An 18,036-nucleotide genomic window follows, 5' to 3' on the forward strand; every position below is an offset into this window, starting at 1 on the left:
CAGGAGCTTTCTAGGATTGGAAGGGTACTACCGGAAATTCATACTGGATTTCTATAAGATTCTAGTACCCCTCAATCGTGTAATGTGGAAGGGGGTCGATTTCCTAGGGGGCCCCAAGCAGCAGAGGTTGTTTGAATCCGATTGTATTTATTCGAGGCTAAAGTATTGACTCTTCCAGAGGGAGTCGAGGATTTTTTGGTGTTCTATGATGCATCCATCATGGGACTGGGAGCGGTCCTCATGTAGATAGGATTAGTGATAGCCTATGTGTCTTGGCAGTTGAAGTCGCACGAGACTCTACGGGGTCGACTGTACCATATACACGGACCACAAGATCCTGAGACAAATCATGGATCAGCCAAACCTGAACAGGAGACAGCGCAGGTGGCCAGATGTAGTCAAGGACTACGAATGTGAGAGCCTTTACTGCCCATATAAAGAGGACGTGGTGGTGGACGCTCTGAGCCGCAAGTCAGCTAGGTCTTCCACTCCGACAATATGCATGAGGATATCAGTGGATTCTCCACTTATGGGTTTGATTATAGAAGCTCAATTTGAGCGTATATGTCAGGAGAATTGGAAGCTTGAGAAGATTTGGGATGAGAACACCCGGTTTGTGCAGGATAGCCGGGGGCTATTGACCCGCTATGGTCGGATTTGGGTTTCGATGTCTAGTGGGGTCAGACAGACTATATTGGACGAGGCTCGTAATTCTCTCTTCTCAATTCACCCGGGGGCCACCAAGATCTACCGGGATTTGTGTTAGAGTTATTGGTGGCCAAGCATGAAGGTGGAGATCGCATGGTACGTTGAGAGGTGCTTGACCTGCTGGATGGTCAAGGTCGAGTATCATAGGCCGCGTGGTCAACTATAGCCCCTGGAAATTCCCAAGTGGAAGTGGGAATAGATCACGATGGATTCAATCACCAAGCTTCCGAGGACAGCAAGGGGCTTCGACGCTATTTCGGTCATTATGGGTCTATTGACCAGGAGCAGCCACTTTTTTGGCGATGCGGGAGAGTTCATCGGCCGAGAAGCTGGCTGATGTCTATATCCGCGAGTTCGTTGCTTGCCATGGGGTGCCAGTCTGTATTGTTTCAAACCGCGATGTTCAGTTCACCTCTTGTTTCTGGAAGAAGATCCACAAGGAACTGGGCATACTTCTGCATTTTAGCACAACCTATCATCCGTAGATAGACGGCCAGAGTAAGCAGGCCACATAGACTCTTGAGGACATGTTGACGGCTTGTGTCATCGATTTCGATGGGAGCTAGGATTCCTACTTACCCCTTGCATAGTTTTCCTACAACAAAAATTATCGTTCTAGCATTGGTGCCACAATTTTTGAGCTGTTATACGGGTGGAGATGTCGCACCCTGGTTTGTTGGGGTGAGGGTGGTCACAGAATGATGGGACAGACAGAGGTAGTCTTGCAGACTACCGCGAAGGTTCAACAGATTAGACAACGGTTGAAAACCGCTCAGAGTCAGCAAAGGATTTATGCTGACAGGCGTCGATCTGAATTGGAGTTTTAGGTCAGTGACATGGTACTCCTGAAGGTCTTGCCCTAGAATGGTGTGATCCGCTTTAGGAAAAGGGGGAAACTGGGTCCTTGATACATCAGGTCGTTCAGGATCATTTCCAGGGTTGGCAAAGTCGCGTATTGACTAGAGCTACTGGATGAGCTTACTCAGATCCACAACACTATCCACGTGTCACAATTAGGAAAGTACGTATTAGCTGAGGAGGCGGTGGTGTCCTTGGATGACATACAGGTCGACGAGGGCCTAAATTATATGGAGAGGCCGATAGCCGTTCTTGAGAGGAAGGTAAAGGTTTTGCGGAACAAGGAAGTACCTCTAATAAAGGTATAGTGGGAGCACAAGAGAGGATCCGAGTTGACATGGGAAACGGAGGCTGAAATGAGGGAGCATTATCTAGAGTTGTTCACCACAGCGGACTTCGAGGACGAAGTCTAGTTCAAGTGGGGGAGAATTATAGCACCCCGACTTCCAAGTATGAACTTTACAGTCTTAGATTTCTAGTTTGAAAGGTTGACTCGACGAGTTGGATGCCCCCGACTTGTCAAGTAGGAACGAATTTGGTCGTGTGTTTTAAGTGACCAAGTCAACGAGTCGGAGGACATGACTTGATGAGTTGGATCTGGAGGATAAAACCCTAATTTTCAGGGGTTTTCACCCTATTTAAAGGATCATTTTCCCCCTTAGCATCCCTTATATTCCCTTTTGAAATCAGAAACCCTAAATCATTGTTTACTCTTCATTTTGTGTGATATTAAGCATTAAAGGTGGATTGTGGTGAGAAAATCTTGAAGTACTAGAGCTTGGAAGAAGAGGAGGTCGAGGATTCGAGTCCTACGTCATCTTATTAGCATTTTGGAGGTAAGAAGTTGTTACATTAACCTTCTTCTAACTAGATCTATTCATGTTTGAGATTAGGGTCATTTTAGCAATATTGATATTTTGTTTCGGGTATTGGGTATGATCTGAAGTTGCAACTTTAGATCTCGGCTCAACTTGGCTCTTATGGTTATAAAGCCTCAGCCTTTAGCAGGATAATGCCTTTCTCCATCCCTTAAACCCTTATCTACCTTGGTTTTGATGAGTCGGCCCATGTATGCACGTAAAGTTTGCAACTTTACATGACAAACGTGCCCTAGGAGGCTACATCTACTTTCTGGAGCATTGGAGTAGCATAGAATCACGTGGACATAGGATAAATTGCATGAACTCGGCAAGTCGGATAATCCAACTCGGCGAGTTAGGGAGGGTTTTTCCATTACTGGCTCTGCATGAACTCGGCAAGCCAACATGTCAACTCGATGAGCCAGTTAGGGTTTCCCAACAATTGGACACACATGGACTCGACGAGTTGTCTGGAAATTCGACGAGTCAACTCGGAGTTTCATGAAGGACTCGACGAGTTGTCTTGAAATTCGACGAGTTATCTCGAGTTCAGGAAGGACTTGACGAGTCAGTGAGCTGCACCCGGCAAGTTGGATCAACATGGATTGTTGATCTTGACCATTGACCTTGACTTTGACCAAGGGTTGACCAGCTTGACTTCTGGGGTATTTTGGTAAATTAGAAATTTATGGAAATGGCCTTATGGAAATTATAGGTGGTGGAGTCTGTGGCTGTGAATCAATAGTTTGAGCTTATCATCTCAGTACGGAACTTGCGAGGTGAGTTCTTGTCACTATACTAATATGGTTGAAGGCACCAATGATGGCCCTTTTTGGATTTGTACCCTGGTTTATTGCACATTATGCTTTATGATATATTTCCTGGTTATAGGATGGTTGCTTTGTTAGAGATCAGCTAGATCAGTATCCTGGTTATAGGATCGTTGTTATGTTAATGATTTGTTAGATCTACATGTGTATCTGTTTATATGTATGTGCACATGTTTATTGGTTTGGGGGACTGGGTTGAGGCAGCTCCTGCTGTGTTCTGTAGGCCAAGACACCTAGGGCGGACCAGATAGATTGCAGGCTCGAGTAGGGAAAAGTAGTCAGGCGGAAGGCGTAACGAGCGGTCCGGATAGGCTGAAGGCCCTGAGATGCGATCCAGACGTGCCAAAGGCTTAGAGAGCGGTCCAGATAAACTGATGACCTATGAGGCGGTCCAGCCAGACTGATGGCTCATTATGTATAATGTTTCTTATTTGTTTATGTGATATGGTTATATCTATAAGTTGTTGGTATTTTGGGGAAACTCACTAAGTTTCGAGCTTACAGTTGTTGATTTTGTTTTAGGTACTTCTGATGATCGCGGGAAGGCGAAGGCATGATCGTGCACCACCTTATATTTTTATGATTTGATTCTGGGATACTCTAAAATGAAACTATTTTGAAACAAATCTGTAATAATTATTGGTTTTTGAATGTTAAAAAAAGTTTAAAATTGCCTTGAATTTTATGGATGTTAAAATAAGACTTCTACACCAAGATTGAAGCTTTTTACCTCCACAAGGTTCACAAGGGGGACAAGTTGTTGGATCCAAATCCTTGAATAAAACACCACCACATCAATGCTCTTTCTTCTACTCCAAAATCTCTAAATTGCACCAATAATGGCTAAACAAGCTTCGCAATGCACAAACACTATTTAGTGTTTCGAAATGAGGAAGGAGGTTGCAGATAAGAACGTGCATGTGGCCATAAATGTGTTTAAATAGGGTCCAAACCCTAAAATTTAGGGTTTGCGCCATGTTTTCATACGTCCGGCGTACCAGCATATGCACATCATACTAATGCGATCCAGGGTACGTTGTGTATACAAAGTTGTACGCCCCACATACTCCATCCGACTATGACATTAAAAAAGTTTAATCAGGGACTAAACTTGAAAATAAAGCACAACTCATGGGATAACATGAGTACCTGAATAAGAGGTGCTACATTTGATATCTTTCTTACGTTGAGGTGAGTTTCCTTCATTCTACTTGTAGGTCGAAGGCACCAATGCCGACCTACTAGATTATGTATCCTGGTATATTGGATTATGTTATGTTGGTTATATGTTAGACTGGTAGATCTGTATGCTTACCTGTGTTCATAAGCTTTGTGTTAGAGAGGTAGATCTATATGATATACCCGAGCTGGTCCGGATACGCTATAGGACTTGTGAGGCGGTTCAGTCAGACATAAGGCACAGAGAGTAGTCCATATAGGCTATAGGCCCTACGAGTGGGCCAATCATGATGAAGGCTCATATATACATGTTGATATTTTTTGGTTGTATGTAGTACTTTGGAGGAACTCACTAAGTTTTGTCTTAGTATTGCAACTTTTGGTATTAGGTACTTTAGAGGACTGGGGAAAGCAAAGGCTTGACTACGCACATTATCCTGGATCTTTTATGAGATTATGATTTTAGGATACTCTGATTCATGTTTATGACTTTTGGAAACTATGTTTTGTAAACATTAATGGTTTTGGATTAGCTGAAACAATGAAATACTTTATCTTGATTTTTGGGATGTTATCATTTATGTTTTTGTACTTTAATTTTGAAGTTTCTTTGTATGTTTTGTGTTTGTCGATAACACTATAAACAGTGTTGTAGCATAGCTTTTCGGAATCGTATTTCATAGAACTGTTATCTTGTACTCTGAAACCTTGCTTCCCTTCAAACTTAATTAAGTTAAACAAGATTTAGTTACATCTCGTGTTTATTTACATTAAGAAATCATAACATGATTGAATTCTTGACTCTTCAAGGCAGGATTAGGTCATGTAGTTGGTAGAATATGCCATTTAATTAATAAACATAGCAAAATGTTATATTTTCATGCCAAATGGAAGTTAAGTATACATTAGCATGACTACATGGCATTATTACCTGGTATATAGGCTATACCATGCTAGAATGGTTTATCTAAAAACAAGATAAATGTTTGTTACCTTTCGGAAACTTTTTTTTTAGTTTGATGGTATTCTTAAAACATTATAAATAGTTGGTTACCCTTTTATTATAGTAACCATTTTGTTTAGTAACAATTATAGTCATTAAAGATGGAATTGTTATATTGATTGGGTATTTTGGTTTTGTGAAGGGCTATGATGATTACTCTTGATTTAATGGAACCCATCATGTTGTTGTAATGTTGTTGATTAGTCAAGTCTTACATCTTTTATACAAATCAAGCTTACTAAACGACGTTCAAGAACCTATTAATATAGAAATTGTAATGAAATATGTAGATAATAGAGTGAAAAACAGGAAAAAAAAGAAGAATGTGAGAGATAGGTATAGAGAAACAATGAAACATAGCCCTTCATAGGTTCTTGAATATTGTTTATGGATGACATAAAAGGTCATGGATTAACATCCTGTAACCTATGCTTATGGATGACATCTATGTGGACATATTTTAGGGTTTATGCATATACTGTGTTGGGTTTAACGGTTTATCACCAATCCAGTCTCAAAAGTAGTTTTTTAGTCATAGGGGCAAACTTGGCAAGTTTTCTTTTATTAAATTTATTCCTAGTTTTTGTGTTATTGTCAAACTCATTATGTTTCTTGTATAAATATAGATTTGTGTTTTCTTGTTTTTGTTTTCCTTGTGTTTTAAGCATGACCTATTTTTCCTTCCTAATTTAGAATCTTGCACATCTTTATTCCTAGCAACTTATTCATCTCGTCTTTTCGAAGCATCTTAATTCTCGACCTTCCCAAACACCTGACCTCGGTCACATGCCAAATCTTCTATTAACCCCTTTTGAATGTTCAAAACAACTGTAACATGTAATATCTCATCTCGTTGGACACTTTCATTACCATCTCGACTTTTTCCGAATCAACGACCTCTTTCTCGACCACATCGAAAGCCACTTGATTTGAAATTCCATCGTTGTAAAATTCACATCGTATTGTTTCTCCATCTCATTCTTGTCTTGACAACCATATCTTTGTTAATCAATCCTATTCCAAGAGATTCTTCTATGAAAATCCTTGGTTCGATCGTCTACTATATGTCGTGTGCATCTATAACCGACTTAAATTTGACTGCCCACACTTGATAATTTGTTGGAGTCAAAACTGGAACTTGATACGACATCGAATCTCCCAGTGCTATCAAAATCTTATTCTCCTTTTGACAACCCCAACCACTTTAATCAAGTTTGTTCTGAGAACACTTTTCTATCGATCAAGAAGACAAGGTCACGACCAACTTTATCGTCTTCCGTCACACGTAAAACTGAACGAAATCAAAGCAACGTGCTTTGATGACTTCCTGTTGGTTTATCATGTGTATCCGGTTAATTTCTTGCTTTTATTAGAACAAGCTTGATCAAAGAGAAATCCGGGCTCCTAGCGATCATAACCGAATCACACCTCTTTCAACGGAACCGTGCTCTGATACCAAGTGTAGGATTTAAACTTGAAGAATCCCCTGTTATAAGAAACGAAGAAGACGGAAAACCGATCAAGAAATATCTCATGAAGAAAATTGCACCTTTTTAAAACTTCCAAAAATAGCTCTCTTATTAGAATTAGAAAAAACTTGTTAAATACCTCTGGGTGTAATTTTATTAATTCAACAACACAAAATTGGTAGGGTTTTTTTTTTCAAAAATACCCCTGGGTACAATTTTGTCCCATATTGGGAATTATCCAAACATACTGCAAACCTCTGTCTTAATTGAACTTCTTGGTGAAATAATTCTTTAATTGCATGTGACGCTTTCTTGTAGACTTTTTTTAGTCTTTATATCAAGTGCCGTGTTAGGCCTTTTTTTCATAATATTGTCATCCGTTTAAAAGAAAAAAAAAACGTAATGTTGTAAGTTTGACTAGTAGCACTCGTTGGAAAATCAGGAACAACTAAATTGCAATTTAACTTTTGTAATTAATACACATCACTACATACAATCATTCAAGGACTAATATGATTGTCAATTGTATTTAAGCACACACTTACTTAAATATATACATGCTATTCAATAATTAGGGATCTTCCGTACCATGTTTGATGCGAAAGAAACACTACTTTTGCAAATGAAAGTGAACTTAACCAGAATTCGTCTTGAAATACATGCATGTTGCAGCTTAGATAACTGTATCTTCTAATTGGTTGGCCCCACCACGTACCTGTAATTTTATAAATGGATCTATGTATCACTTGATGATGTTACCGGAAGGACTTTCTTGTTTCTACGCATAATGGAAATTTCTGATGTGACAACAGCCGCTATAATAACAATCCCCATGAATATGAATAATCCAATGAAACTCTGAACATCAAGACTTTGTGGTGGGGCTTGATTAGGCTGTGAATTATCAGTAGGAGAGAACCCAAGATATTTTTCCTTCATTTTCATCATAGTTTCACTTTCTGTGACATTAATGACTCCCCTAGAAAAGTCCTGCAATAAAGGAGATCCACGTGGAAACGCCTGGGATATCAAACATGCCATGCAGTTAGGGAATTTATAATAGGGAAAATGACACAAATGTCCTACGAACTTTCTAGGGTTTATCCGTTGAGTCCCTAAACTTTTTGTCGAGCTTTATGGGTCTTTAAACTACGATATGACCTGTTCTTTTAGTCCATGTCAACCTATAATAGCCGATTCAGTGACCTTTTAGATAAAAAAAAAACTCACATTGTATACCTATAAAGCTAAAAAAATAAGGTTGGAGATCAATACAAAATTGAGTGTGAATCGGTTTTAGAAGAAAATGAGAGTTTTGTTTTTTTTTTTTTTTTTGTCGAATTGATCCCCGAACTTATTTTTGGTTTTATAGGGGTACAATGTGAGGTTTTTTGGTCTAAAAGGTCAATAAACCGGCTATTACATATTGATAGGGATTAAAAGAGCATACCATATCCTAGTTTAGGAACCATAAAGCCCGACAAAAACTTTAGGAACTCAATGGGTAAATCCTATAAAGTTCATAAGACATTTGTGTTATTTTCCCTTTATAATATTATGTTGTACTAATTCATGTGAAGTTATTCTTTTATATATCTTGTAGAAGACTAGTAAAATCACATGATCAGTAGATTAAATATAGTATGAGACTCACAAATGCAATTCCAGATTCCTGGTTTATTGGTCCAAACTTCATGTATTCAGAGCCATACTTAGCAAGAAAGAGTTCGATGTAGGGGAGCTCATCAACAATAGCACTTACACCGCCATTGGTCAAAGCACTTTTATAGTCTTCAACGCTTGTGAGAGGTATAAGCTGCTTGTCAGAACAATTGTATTTTTCGGTTATAAGATCTTTTAAAAAGGAACCATCTTGGTATCCAGCATTTTCAAAAGTTGGAGGCAATCTTGGACGTAGTTGATCTAGTGTTAACCATGAGGACAAAGTAGCCGTGAAAATTTGTATTACTATGAAAATCATACTTAGCCATATGACAAGCACAACTTTGGAGCACTTATTTTTTATCTTTCCTGCAAGAAGATCCATGAATTATTAGCATAGAAACCTTCCTTCGGTTAAATTATTTCCCGACCATTGATCTAATATATACACTCACCCTTATTTTAAAGAAAAAGGCGCTTTTAAAAACATTTGATTTTCTAAGGTGCATTCTATAGAACAACAAAGAATTATTCATGTACTAGTCACAATTAACTATTACAAGCCAATTAATATTGTATCCATGAACTACAAGACTCAATCTATCGACCTTCCATAATTTACAATAACTGACAATCCGAAAGAAAGAAAAATCTTGAATTATCATGACTAACCATTTATTTCACATTATTTTATATAGAATCCACAACAACTATTTGACATTGAAAAATAATTAAATCAAAATCAAAACGTAAGCTCCTGCTCAAAGTTTAAATTTCAATATATCTCAAAATAAGTACCTTCATGGAAGAAGAATGTCGATATAGGAAACCAGATAATCATTATGAGTTGGGTATAGATTGGGCTTGAAAAACTAGGATTATTCTCCCGATATTCTAAAATTGCAAGTGCAACCCCAGTGAAGATACATACAGCAACTATTGTGATCCATAGTCTCCATGTAAAAGGTCTTAAGAAAGTCCATAGGGTTTGGTTCCATTCGTGTGCAGCATGCACAAGCACATAGACTTCAGAATTCAAGTACGGAATTGTAAAGTCAACAATTTGAGCTCTGTTACCCCGAATGGTTACATCACCTGCGACAGCTTCACAAGTCTACAATATATAAAGTAAGAACTATTTCAGCGGATAATTCTTTTGTAATTTACATACAACTCTACCATAGTTTTTCCTACAATACATTTAACTTAACAAAAGTTTTATACAATCATTTATGACACTACAATACATTTAACTTGACAATAGTTTTATATAATCATTTATGACACTGAACTTTATATTCATTGAATTTGCTTATTTTATTTTTTACTACTCGTGATCATTGAATTCCATATCCATTAACACAATGTTGTATCCCACTATGGCTCATGTTGCCAATGGCTAAAAAGACTACATATAAATACTATGTATGAGTTTTTAAAATGTGTGTGCATGGAATAGATATGTTATGAAGAATTTACCTTGCCTTCAATGTGCTCTAGAAGTTGATAATAGGTGCCATTACTTTTCCCCATGTCATCGACGAAAGGTCTGAAGATGGGTTGAACTGTATATGGTAATAAGTTTAATGCATGGCAGAATATGGCAATGGAGAATCCACCTTCAACTTTTAATTTCTCATTCACTTTTACAAACTCAGTGAAGCCATCTTTCTTTGGCACCCATACTACTAATCTTGGGCATGGACTTTTTAGTTTCTTGGACATATTCCATTGTGGCCCTATAATGTCTTTTATTTGCAATCAACATATAAAACCCTTCAGAATTGGTATGAATAAGAAAACGAAAAATAAATTGTAACATTATATATAAAGAAGAATTGATATACTTAATGTTATAATAACAATAACAATAAGTCAATAACAATAACGACAACATCAATTACACGTTTTTTGTAGGAGATTTTGTACTTGATAGAATTGACTTAGCATTAGCTATTGGAAGTTGTCATTTGAGGATGGTTTATTCTAATGGGACTTAAAGTATGACACAGGATGTCACAGCTGACGTAATTAAAGATATTGTTATCCTATTCGGAGTCAACTCGCATGATTTTTCTTTATTGTTGTCTATGTATGCAAGTAAACAGAAACATATTAAATAATAGATTCCTTCTCAAGCTTTTGGTATTGTAATATTTTAGCTAATCTTTATTATCTATTTAGTTAAAATAGCCTATCCACCCAGGATGCATTATATTTATTATATCTAGATTCTAGACCAAACCCAAACTGAAAAATCTTAAGTTACAGAATTTTGGCGTATTGGTTTTTGCTAGAGAACGAATAGCAATGGAAAGGTTAAACTTTTATAAATTAAAAATCCTAGCTATATATGAAGTTTCTGCATAGATTGATGGATCATGAAGTGTCTACATCCGATAATTATAATTTCAGAGAATGGTGTATCATTTTTGTAGTTTCCGAAAGAATCGTCAAACATCTATCTTAAACTCACACAACAACAGATATATAGCTGTTCGAAAAAAAAATATCCTACCACACATAAATGATGTGTATAAATAATAAATTTCTTTCGCACTTACAAGTGCATACACATAGTTTAACATTATAACCTGATAAACGTAATATAGTTGATTAATTCACACTAATAACTTCCTGAAAATAACTGAAAAGTTTACGCTTATGTATGTGTCAAACTAATAAACATGTAGATTGAAAATAGTTCAAACTTAAAGGCATGGGTATTCAGACAATTTATATATGCGCGCATTTAAATGTGAACAGTTTTTTTTTTCGGTCATCCGATGTTGAATTGAGTCTGTGGTGGGATTCGAAGTAGACATCTCTCGATTTTGGAGTCATTAATTAAATCCAAGTGATCACCAATATTAGGCCCTTTTAATGTTTATATGACCTTTTTAAGTAGTCATTCACGTTTCAAAAAAATAGTTGTACACTTGTACTCTACCAACAATTTGTTACCGCATATCTGTTCATTAATTACTGCGATTTTATAATTCGATGTTTTTGAAGTGTAATATGCATATAAGGTGTATAGAATTTATTTATCTTAGACTATCAGAAACATTTGTCAAATGTTAACAACATACCTCCACATACATCTCCCTGTTCAGTATCACCTAGCTCCTGGATAGATCTTCTCCTGCGGCTAGATGTATCTTGGATGACTCTACTCATCGTCCCTTTTCTGAATCCATGTTTTAAATATGCAAATTCCGGAGTAAAATGTTTTTCTTTTGTTACTATAGATGCTTTCACAAAGTCAATCATGCAATAAATACCAAGCATGGCAGCTAAAAACACCAAGGAAAGACTGCAGTTCTTATGCTCCATATTGTGCATGCAGTAATTGTGTTTGTTAGACTTGTATGTTATATTATATAGAGATTGATGGCGGCTTGAAGTTTGTTGACATGTTAACTGTTAAAATCTTGAACATTCATGAGAGAAGAAATTAAAGACAGTGATTTGTTGCAATATTTAAGGCACAACTCTTTCCGAGCAAATTCCAGAATCCCTGTCAACTTCAAATGAGTTATATTGTTATTTTACTTATATATATCCTTTGCCGATCAATCTAGTTTTCTCTCTACTTGCAAGTGAAGCAAGAAAATATGGACTAGTTCAACTGAAATATATAAAACAAAGACATTTATTATTGAATCTTTTTTTTTTTTTTTTTTTTAAAACGGCTAATTATTTTAAACATAAAAGGGACTAGCAATGGGCTGGGGGGGGGGGGGGGGAGGGGGGGGGTTACAGTGCCGAGGTTCAAGCCTCGGATAGATTACACAACCTAAGGTCCGAATTTAACTTTCTACCATATCTAGAACGACATATCGAATAGTGCAACACGCCATGCACCTCCAAAACAATTTTGCAAACTGAAAAAAAAAAAGTGAAATTCAGTTTCTTCATGCTCATTACAAAAGGGGCAGAACATGGAGATATTCTTTTGATTAGGTGGATTCTATTCGGGAGTCTACCAAGCCTCGCACTCGAAACCATAATGTTTACTTTTAAAGGAGTGATTTTGTTCCAATTGGTCATCGCATGAATTCCTGCAACATAGTTATCCGAAGAATTTCCTGAAAGATGCAACCGAATAAGACCTTTGTCGGTCAAGCTCCCAATGCCACAAATCTCTACCGCCTTTAAATGTGATAGGCAAACACTTACCAATAACATAATTTAACTTCCCAAGCGCTCTACTATTTGCAATCTTCCTAGGCCAGTCCCACATCATTCTTGATCTTTTCAAGTGTTTGAATCACCTTGATCTGGGCTTTATGAAGATATAAGAGGTATATCCTTAGACTCCCCAACACCGCTTTGCAAAGCACAAGCTGCCCTCCAAAAGAAAGGGCTCGCGATGTCCAAGATGAAAGCTTCTATTTAATTTTTTCAATCCTTATACATTATAGTTTCAACTGGGATTTCCAAGCAAGCGAAAGGAAGGTCCCTACTTTTACATTTAAACTTACTTGCCAAAGTTTCGGACTCACGGTTATTCGTCCCAATATTAATAAGTTGCCTCTTGTTTAGGTTTACCTTTAAACTAGAACAAGAATCATATTAACATTCAAGGCATTTTCATCACCCCAATTCCCAAGAAACAAAGTGACATTCGGGTACTATATAATAGAGAGGCCAACACCATTTGCTGGGGTTACAACTCCACAAAACAACCCCTTATATTTATCCTCTTTCATGACAACATTCATACCTTCTACTACAAGAAAAAAAAAAGATGAGAAGGGACAATGAATCCCCTTGACAAATTCCCTTGCTCATGGAAAACTCCTTAGTGGGACTGACACTCTAGCCGTATAGATGATGTCATGGATCCAAGCCTCCCATTTGGTTCCAAAATTTATTCGCATTAAGGTGTCAATAAAAAGTCCCATTTTACATAATAGAATGCCTTTTTGAAATCCATCTTGAGGATGAACATATTATTCTTTACTTTGTTCCTCCAAGAAGTCACCTCATTAACATAACAAGACCATCCATTATATTTCTACCTTTTATGAAGGGAGTTTGTTCGTTATTTATCATTATCCCCACCACCATTTATGTCGGTTCGATAGGATTTTAGAAATAATTTTACCTATACAACCAATTAGTTTAGTATGACGGTAATCAACTAACGAGTGAGGATCTTTCACCTTAGAAGCAAGGGAGATACCTGACACATTGCAACCCTATTCAGGATCAATATTTCTCTATGTATTAAACAATCTTGAAGACATCTTCCCCACTAGTATTCTAGAATTTTTTTATGAATCGAAAGTTGAAGACATTGGACCCAGTGGCCTCGTCGTTTCCAAAGTTTCAAACTGTCGCCTTTTGTTCTTCCAAAGAACTAGGATTTCCAACATATTTTTTGTTTATCAGAAATTTATTTCTCCTGAAAGTCTTAAAAAACCAAATGGACCCGCTTTGGGCCAGTCACACAAAATCTTTGAATATTTAATCCATAAATGCTCTCTTTTTTCGAGCTCACTATCCAATTGAGGAAACCATAATTCTTATCCCTCCAAAGTTCCATTTGATTCTCGACTTTTTCTTTAAATCCATAAATTTGATTTTCTCTAACGTCTCAATTTCCTTCGGGCGGTTGATTATGTATGTGCTTGCTTCATTATCAAGGAAAAGATTGCTCTAAATTTTAATAGTTGCTTCGAAAATTTTGGATTAGGGTTTAGGATTTTGACATTTTAGAATCGAAACCAATGGTGCGTCATTAATGGTTGGTTTACATCCTTTTCTTTTTCTTGAAATTGGGGAAATGTTAGTGCCCCATATGGACTAAGCATTTTCCAATGTGTCAATGAATGTTGCAGTCTACCCATTCTTCAGAAACATTTTTTGTACAGAAATCAAAGATTCCACATATATCTTATGTACATTGTAGAAAACCTAGTAATTTAAACACATCATAATCTATCCTTATTGAGCCTATGAAATATTTGAGAATGTTAGTTTCCTTTATTGGCAAGACACAATACCCGAAAGAATGTGAAGGAGTGCTCTAGTAGTGTGTTGAGCACCGGGGAAAAGAGAGAAAGTCAAACATATATGGTAACAGTAGAGGAAGATCAAAGTCAAGGAAAAGAGGTTAATTGAAGAACATCAATTTATTACCTATTGGAATTAGAAGGAGAACGGTAACATCATAAATTAGTACCTAAACCCCTCAACAAACCAAGGCAAGAAGGAGTTAAATGTGCCAGTAGACCTCCATAATGATGCATTTATTTATTGTGTCAAAAATTAAATAGAATCATGGATAATCGATTATGGTGCATCATTTCATGTTAGTCATTTCATAAGTGTAATGCATAATTTTGGGCACTATATTACAAATTTTAGACTAGCAAACAACAAAAGCCTAAATATCACGGATGTTAGGGACATTATCCTTAAGATGACTTTGGGAAAAAAAATTACACTTTGAAATGTGTCAAGTACATTCTGGATCTTAATAAAATGTTGATATCAGTGGTCCACATGATTATGAGGGTCACCATCTTACGTTTGGTGATCATCAATTAAAGGGGACAAAAATGGAACTTGATTGTCGCTAAATGGAACAAATGAGGTACGCTTTATATGGTGGAGGTTCCTAAAGGTGAAGCGAATTCAATAGTTTAAGAATAAGGGACATCCACTCTATGGAATCAATGACTTGGGCATACGAGTAAGATGAAAGTGAATATGATTTCCTCCAAAGGGAAGATTTTATATTCAAAAAATGTGACAGGTAACTTCTGTAAGCCATGTTTCAATCACAAACAGAAGAAGGTTATTTACAAACATGGTTCAACCATCGAAGGTCGACAATTTGGAGTTTTTTCATTCATATGTACATGGTCCTACTTCATTTTTTGTGGGAGGTTCCATGTATTATGTTCCTATCATTGATGAACGAAACTAGGATATTTTGGGTTTTTTCTTGACGAAAAATATGAAGTATTTGGCATATTCTAGAAATAGACAATTGTTGAGGAAAACAAAACATGTGTGAAGATTAAGTGTCTTAAGTTGCATAATGAGGATGAATACAAAAATAAGGAATTTATTGATTGTTATGTTTAACTTGGGATTATTATGTTGAAAATAGTTCCTAAAACACGTCAACAAAAGGGTGTGGATGGCACGATGAAATATATGTTGAAAGAAGGGAACAATAAGCATGAGATTACATGCACGACTGCATAATATGTAATGGAAGGTTTTGCTAGTGTAACAACTTACTTGATCAATGGAATACCCTCATCCCCCATAGGGTTTAAAATTCCAAAAGAGGAATGATAGGTTAGAAAACATGAAAATGTTCGGTTGTGTCTCCAAGATCAAGATCAAGAACTTTGAAAGGGACATTTTTAAGGAAAAGGAAAATAATTTTACCCTTATATGATATGGGTTAAATGACATGGGTTACCACTTCTTGGATAACCAGAACAATAGGTTATCAAAAGTCGATATGTAATATTCAATAACTGTGCCTTCTACAAGGATAAGATTGCAGCAAGCCCAATAGAAAAAATAAACCAGAAACAAAAAGATCAAGTTTAGTTTAATGAAATATCATAAGATAACATTGTAAACCATATCAATACTTCCTAAATTTGTAAAATTTCAGGAACTAATGTGTCACACCCCAAAACCAGGAACGGCGGAAACGTTCTGGGGCGGAGGATGTCATGTATAATATCAACAACAATGTAAATTAGTAAACAAGCAACAACATCATCCATTGCATTAATAATATAATTATTATACAAATGTGTTCTGTCAAATTTTGATAAACACTAAAGCATAAATCAAAATGAAAGATAAGTCTTGAACAAGCTCCATCTTCCTTTCTCCTTGCATTGGTACCTGTCTATGATGACCTGAGGATACAAGTAATTTTGAAAGCGAGTATCAGCTTTAAACCTGGTGAGATCATAAGTATTTAGTATCTTAATTTGTATGTAAGAATATGTAAGTCTATGTATTGTAAGTATTGAAAGTGTATATGAACTGTAAGTGTTTGAAAAACCCTAGAATCCCTATGATTCCTACTAGTATATGAAGGTGTCTTCTACCAAGACCTAACTGTTCTGAATGTAGTCTTCTACCAAGACCTAACTGTTCTGAATGTATGTTTCTTGTAAGAGTATGTATTTTCCCAAGTATAACTATCACTATCCAAAAATATAGTTTCTACATTATTGTGTATCGTGTGAATGTTCACGAAGTGAATGTAATGGGAAAATGAAATAGTACTATGGTGTAGTGTTGTAAGAACTACTATCGTACTAATTACCTTAAACCGGATTTATATTAATGCATTATGTGATAAATTGCACCATACTATCGACTAGTAACAACGACATAATGAATGGTCGTAATAACAGAATGACGTTTGGCACCCGCAGACCTGCAGGTCCGGCTGTAGCTAGCAGCAAGGTGTAGGATTGTCAATCCAGTATAGATCTATACGCAAACTCACGCTCTCCCTCCAATAGAATTCTGGCTACAACTCGAGCCATGACATTTAAGCCATGCTTCGATTTAAATCACAATAATTAACGTATTCTTGTATATGTACTGTAATGAACTGTTCTAGCTGTAATGTAATGAGCTGTTCTAGTTGTAATGTGATGAACTGTTCTAGCTGTAATGTACGTGCTCTCTACCTAGCAAGTATAGTAATGTAATCGTTCTAGTATAGTTGTATATGTTGTCTTCCTAGTATAGTTTTATATGTAATGCACTGTAATGTTCTAGAAAGTATTGACTCATGAATGAACTGACTCATTGTATGATATCGCGTTCTAGTAATTGTTATAGTATCTTCCTAAACTACCCATATGGTAGTTTACTAGTAATCTATCTGGTAAGTATGGACATGGATGTATACCCTTGCTACCCAAGGGCATATGTTGAACTGGAAGGACCTTTTATGACTATATATGTACACATGATATATAACTAATATTTAAACGACTTTCGGACGAATACCCGATATCCCACCAGACCACATCTCAAGGCGCGAAAAGGAAATAGGGTGGATAGCCTTCCTAAGTCTTTTAAACATTTCTTATATAACTATACATATAGAGGCATGCAATTTATAATATAAAAGCATAAATAAGTTTTGTAAGACATTTGAAATATAAGTATTATTTTAAGAAAAGATCGACTTGATGTCAATCCATAAAACAATTTGAAGGCATAAGTTTAATAAAACAGTTTAAGTATAAGGAAACATTTGTTTGAAACACAGTCGTAAATAAGTTTGAAAGGTAATGTATAGAGTAAGTTGTACAGTGTAAAAAGGAGTTTAAAACATATAAAATGTTTATAAAAAGTCATTTGAAGGAAACTGTTTGGTAAAACGGCTAATGAGTAGCCAAATCATTTGAATGCTGTATATTAATCACATGTGATTGATGTAATAAGTAATATAA

General features: G+C 36.3%; 1 protein-coding gene across 1 annotated transcript; it reads right to left on the minus strand.

Moving 5' to 3' along the window:
• Window positions 1-7,499: 7,499 nt before the first annotated feature.
• Window positions 7,500-12,080, minus strand: LOC145003943 (glutamate receptor 3.1-like). The gene is made up of 5 exons (XM_078962841.1): window positions 11,662-12,080; window positions 10,049-10,317; window positions 9,368-9,683; window positions 8,562-8,938; window positions 7,500-7,927 (listed from the first exon to the last, which is right to left on the minus strand). The coding sequence occupies exons 1-5, from the start codon at window positions 11,912-11,914 to the stop codon at window positions 7,643-7,645; spliced, it is 1,500 nt and encodes a 499-aa protein (XP_078818967.1). The 5' UTR covers window positions 11,915-12,080; the 3' UTR covers window positions 7,500-7,642.
• Window positions 12,081-18,036: the final 5,956 nt, after the last annotated feature.

The sequence above is a fragment of the Lactuca saligna genome, chromosome 7 (genome assembly GCF_052625555.1).
Source record: "Lactuca saligna cultivar CGN05327 chromosome 7, ASM5262555v1, whole genome shotgun sequence".
NCBI classification, from domain to species: domain Eukaryota; kingdom Viridiplantae; phylum Streptophyta; class Magnoliopsida; order Asterales; family Asteraceae; genus Lactuca; species Lactuca saligna.

Bases quoted from the DNA above. Each gene is read 5' to 3' on its own strand.
- LOC145003943 (XM_078962841.1), bottom strand. From the start codon at position 11,914: ATGCACAATATGGAGCATAAGAACTGCAGTCTTTCCTTGGTGTTTTTA. The intron at 10,318-11,661 runs GTATGTTGTTAA...TGCAAATAAAAG, and splicing joins ACAGGGAGATGTATGTGGAG to ACATTATAGGGCCACAATGG. The intron at 7,928-8,561 runs GTGAGTCTCATA...TTGATATCCCAG, and splicing joins AGGAATCTGGAATTGCATTT to GCGTTTCCACGTGGATCTCC.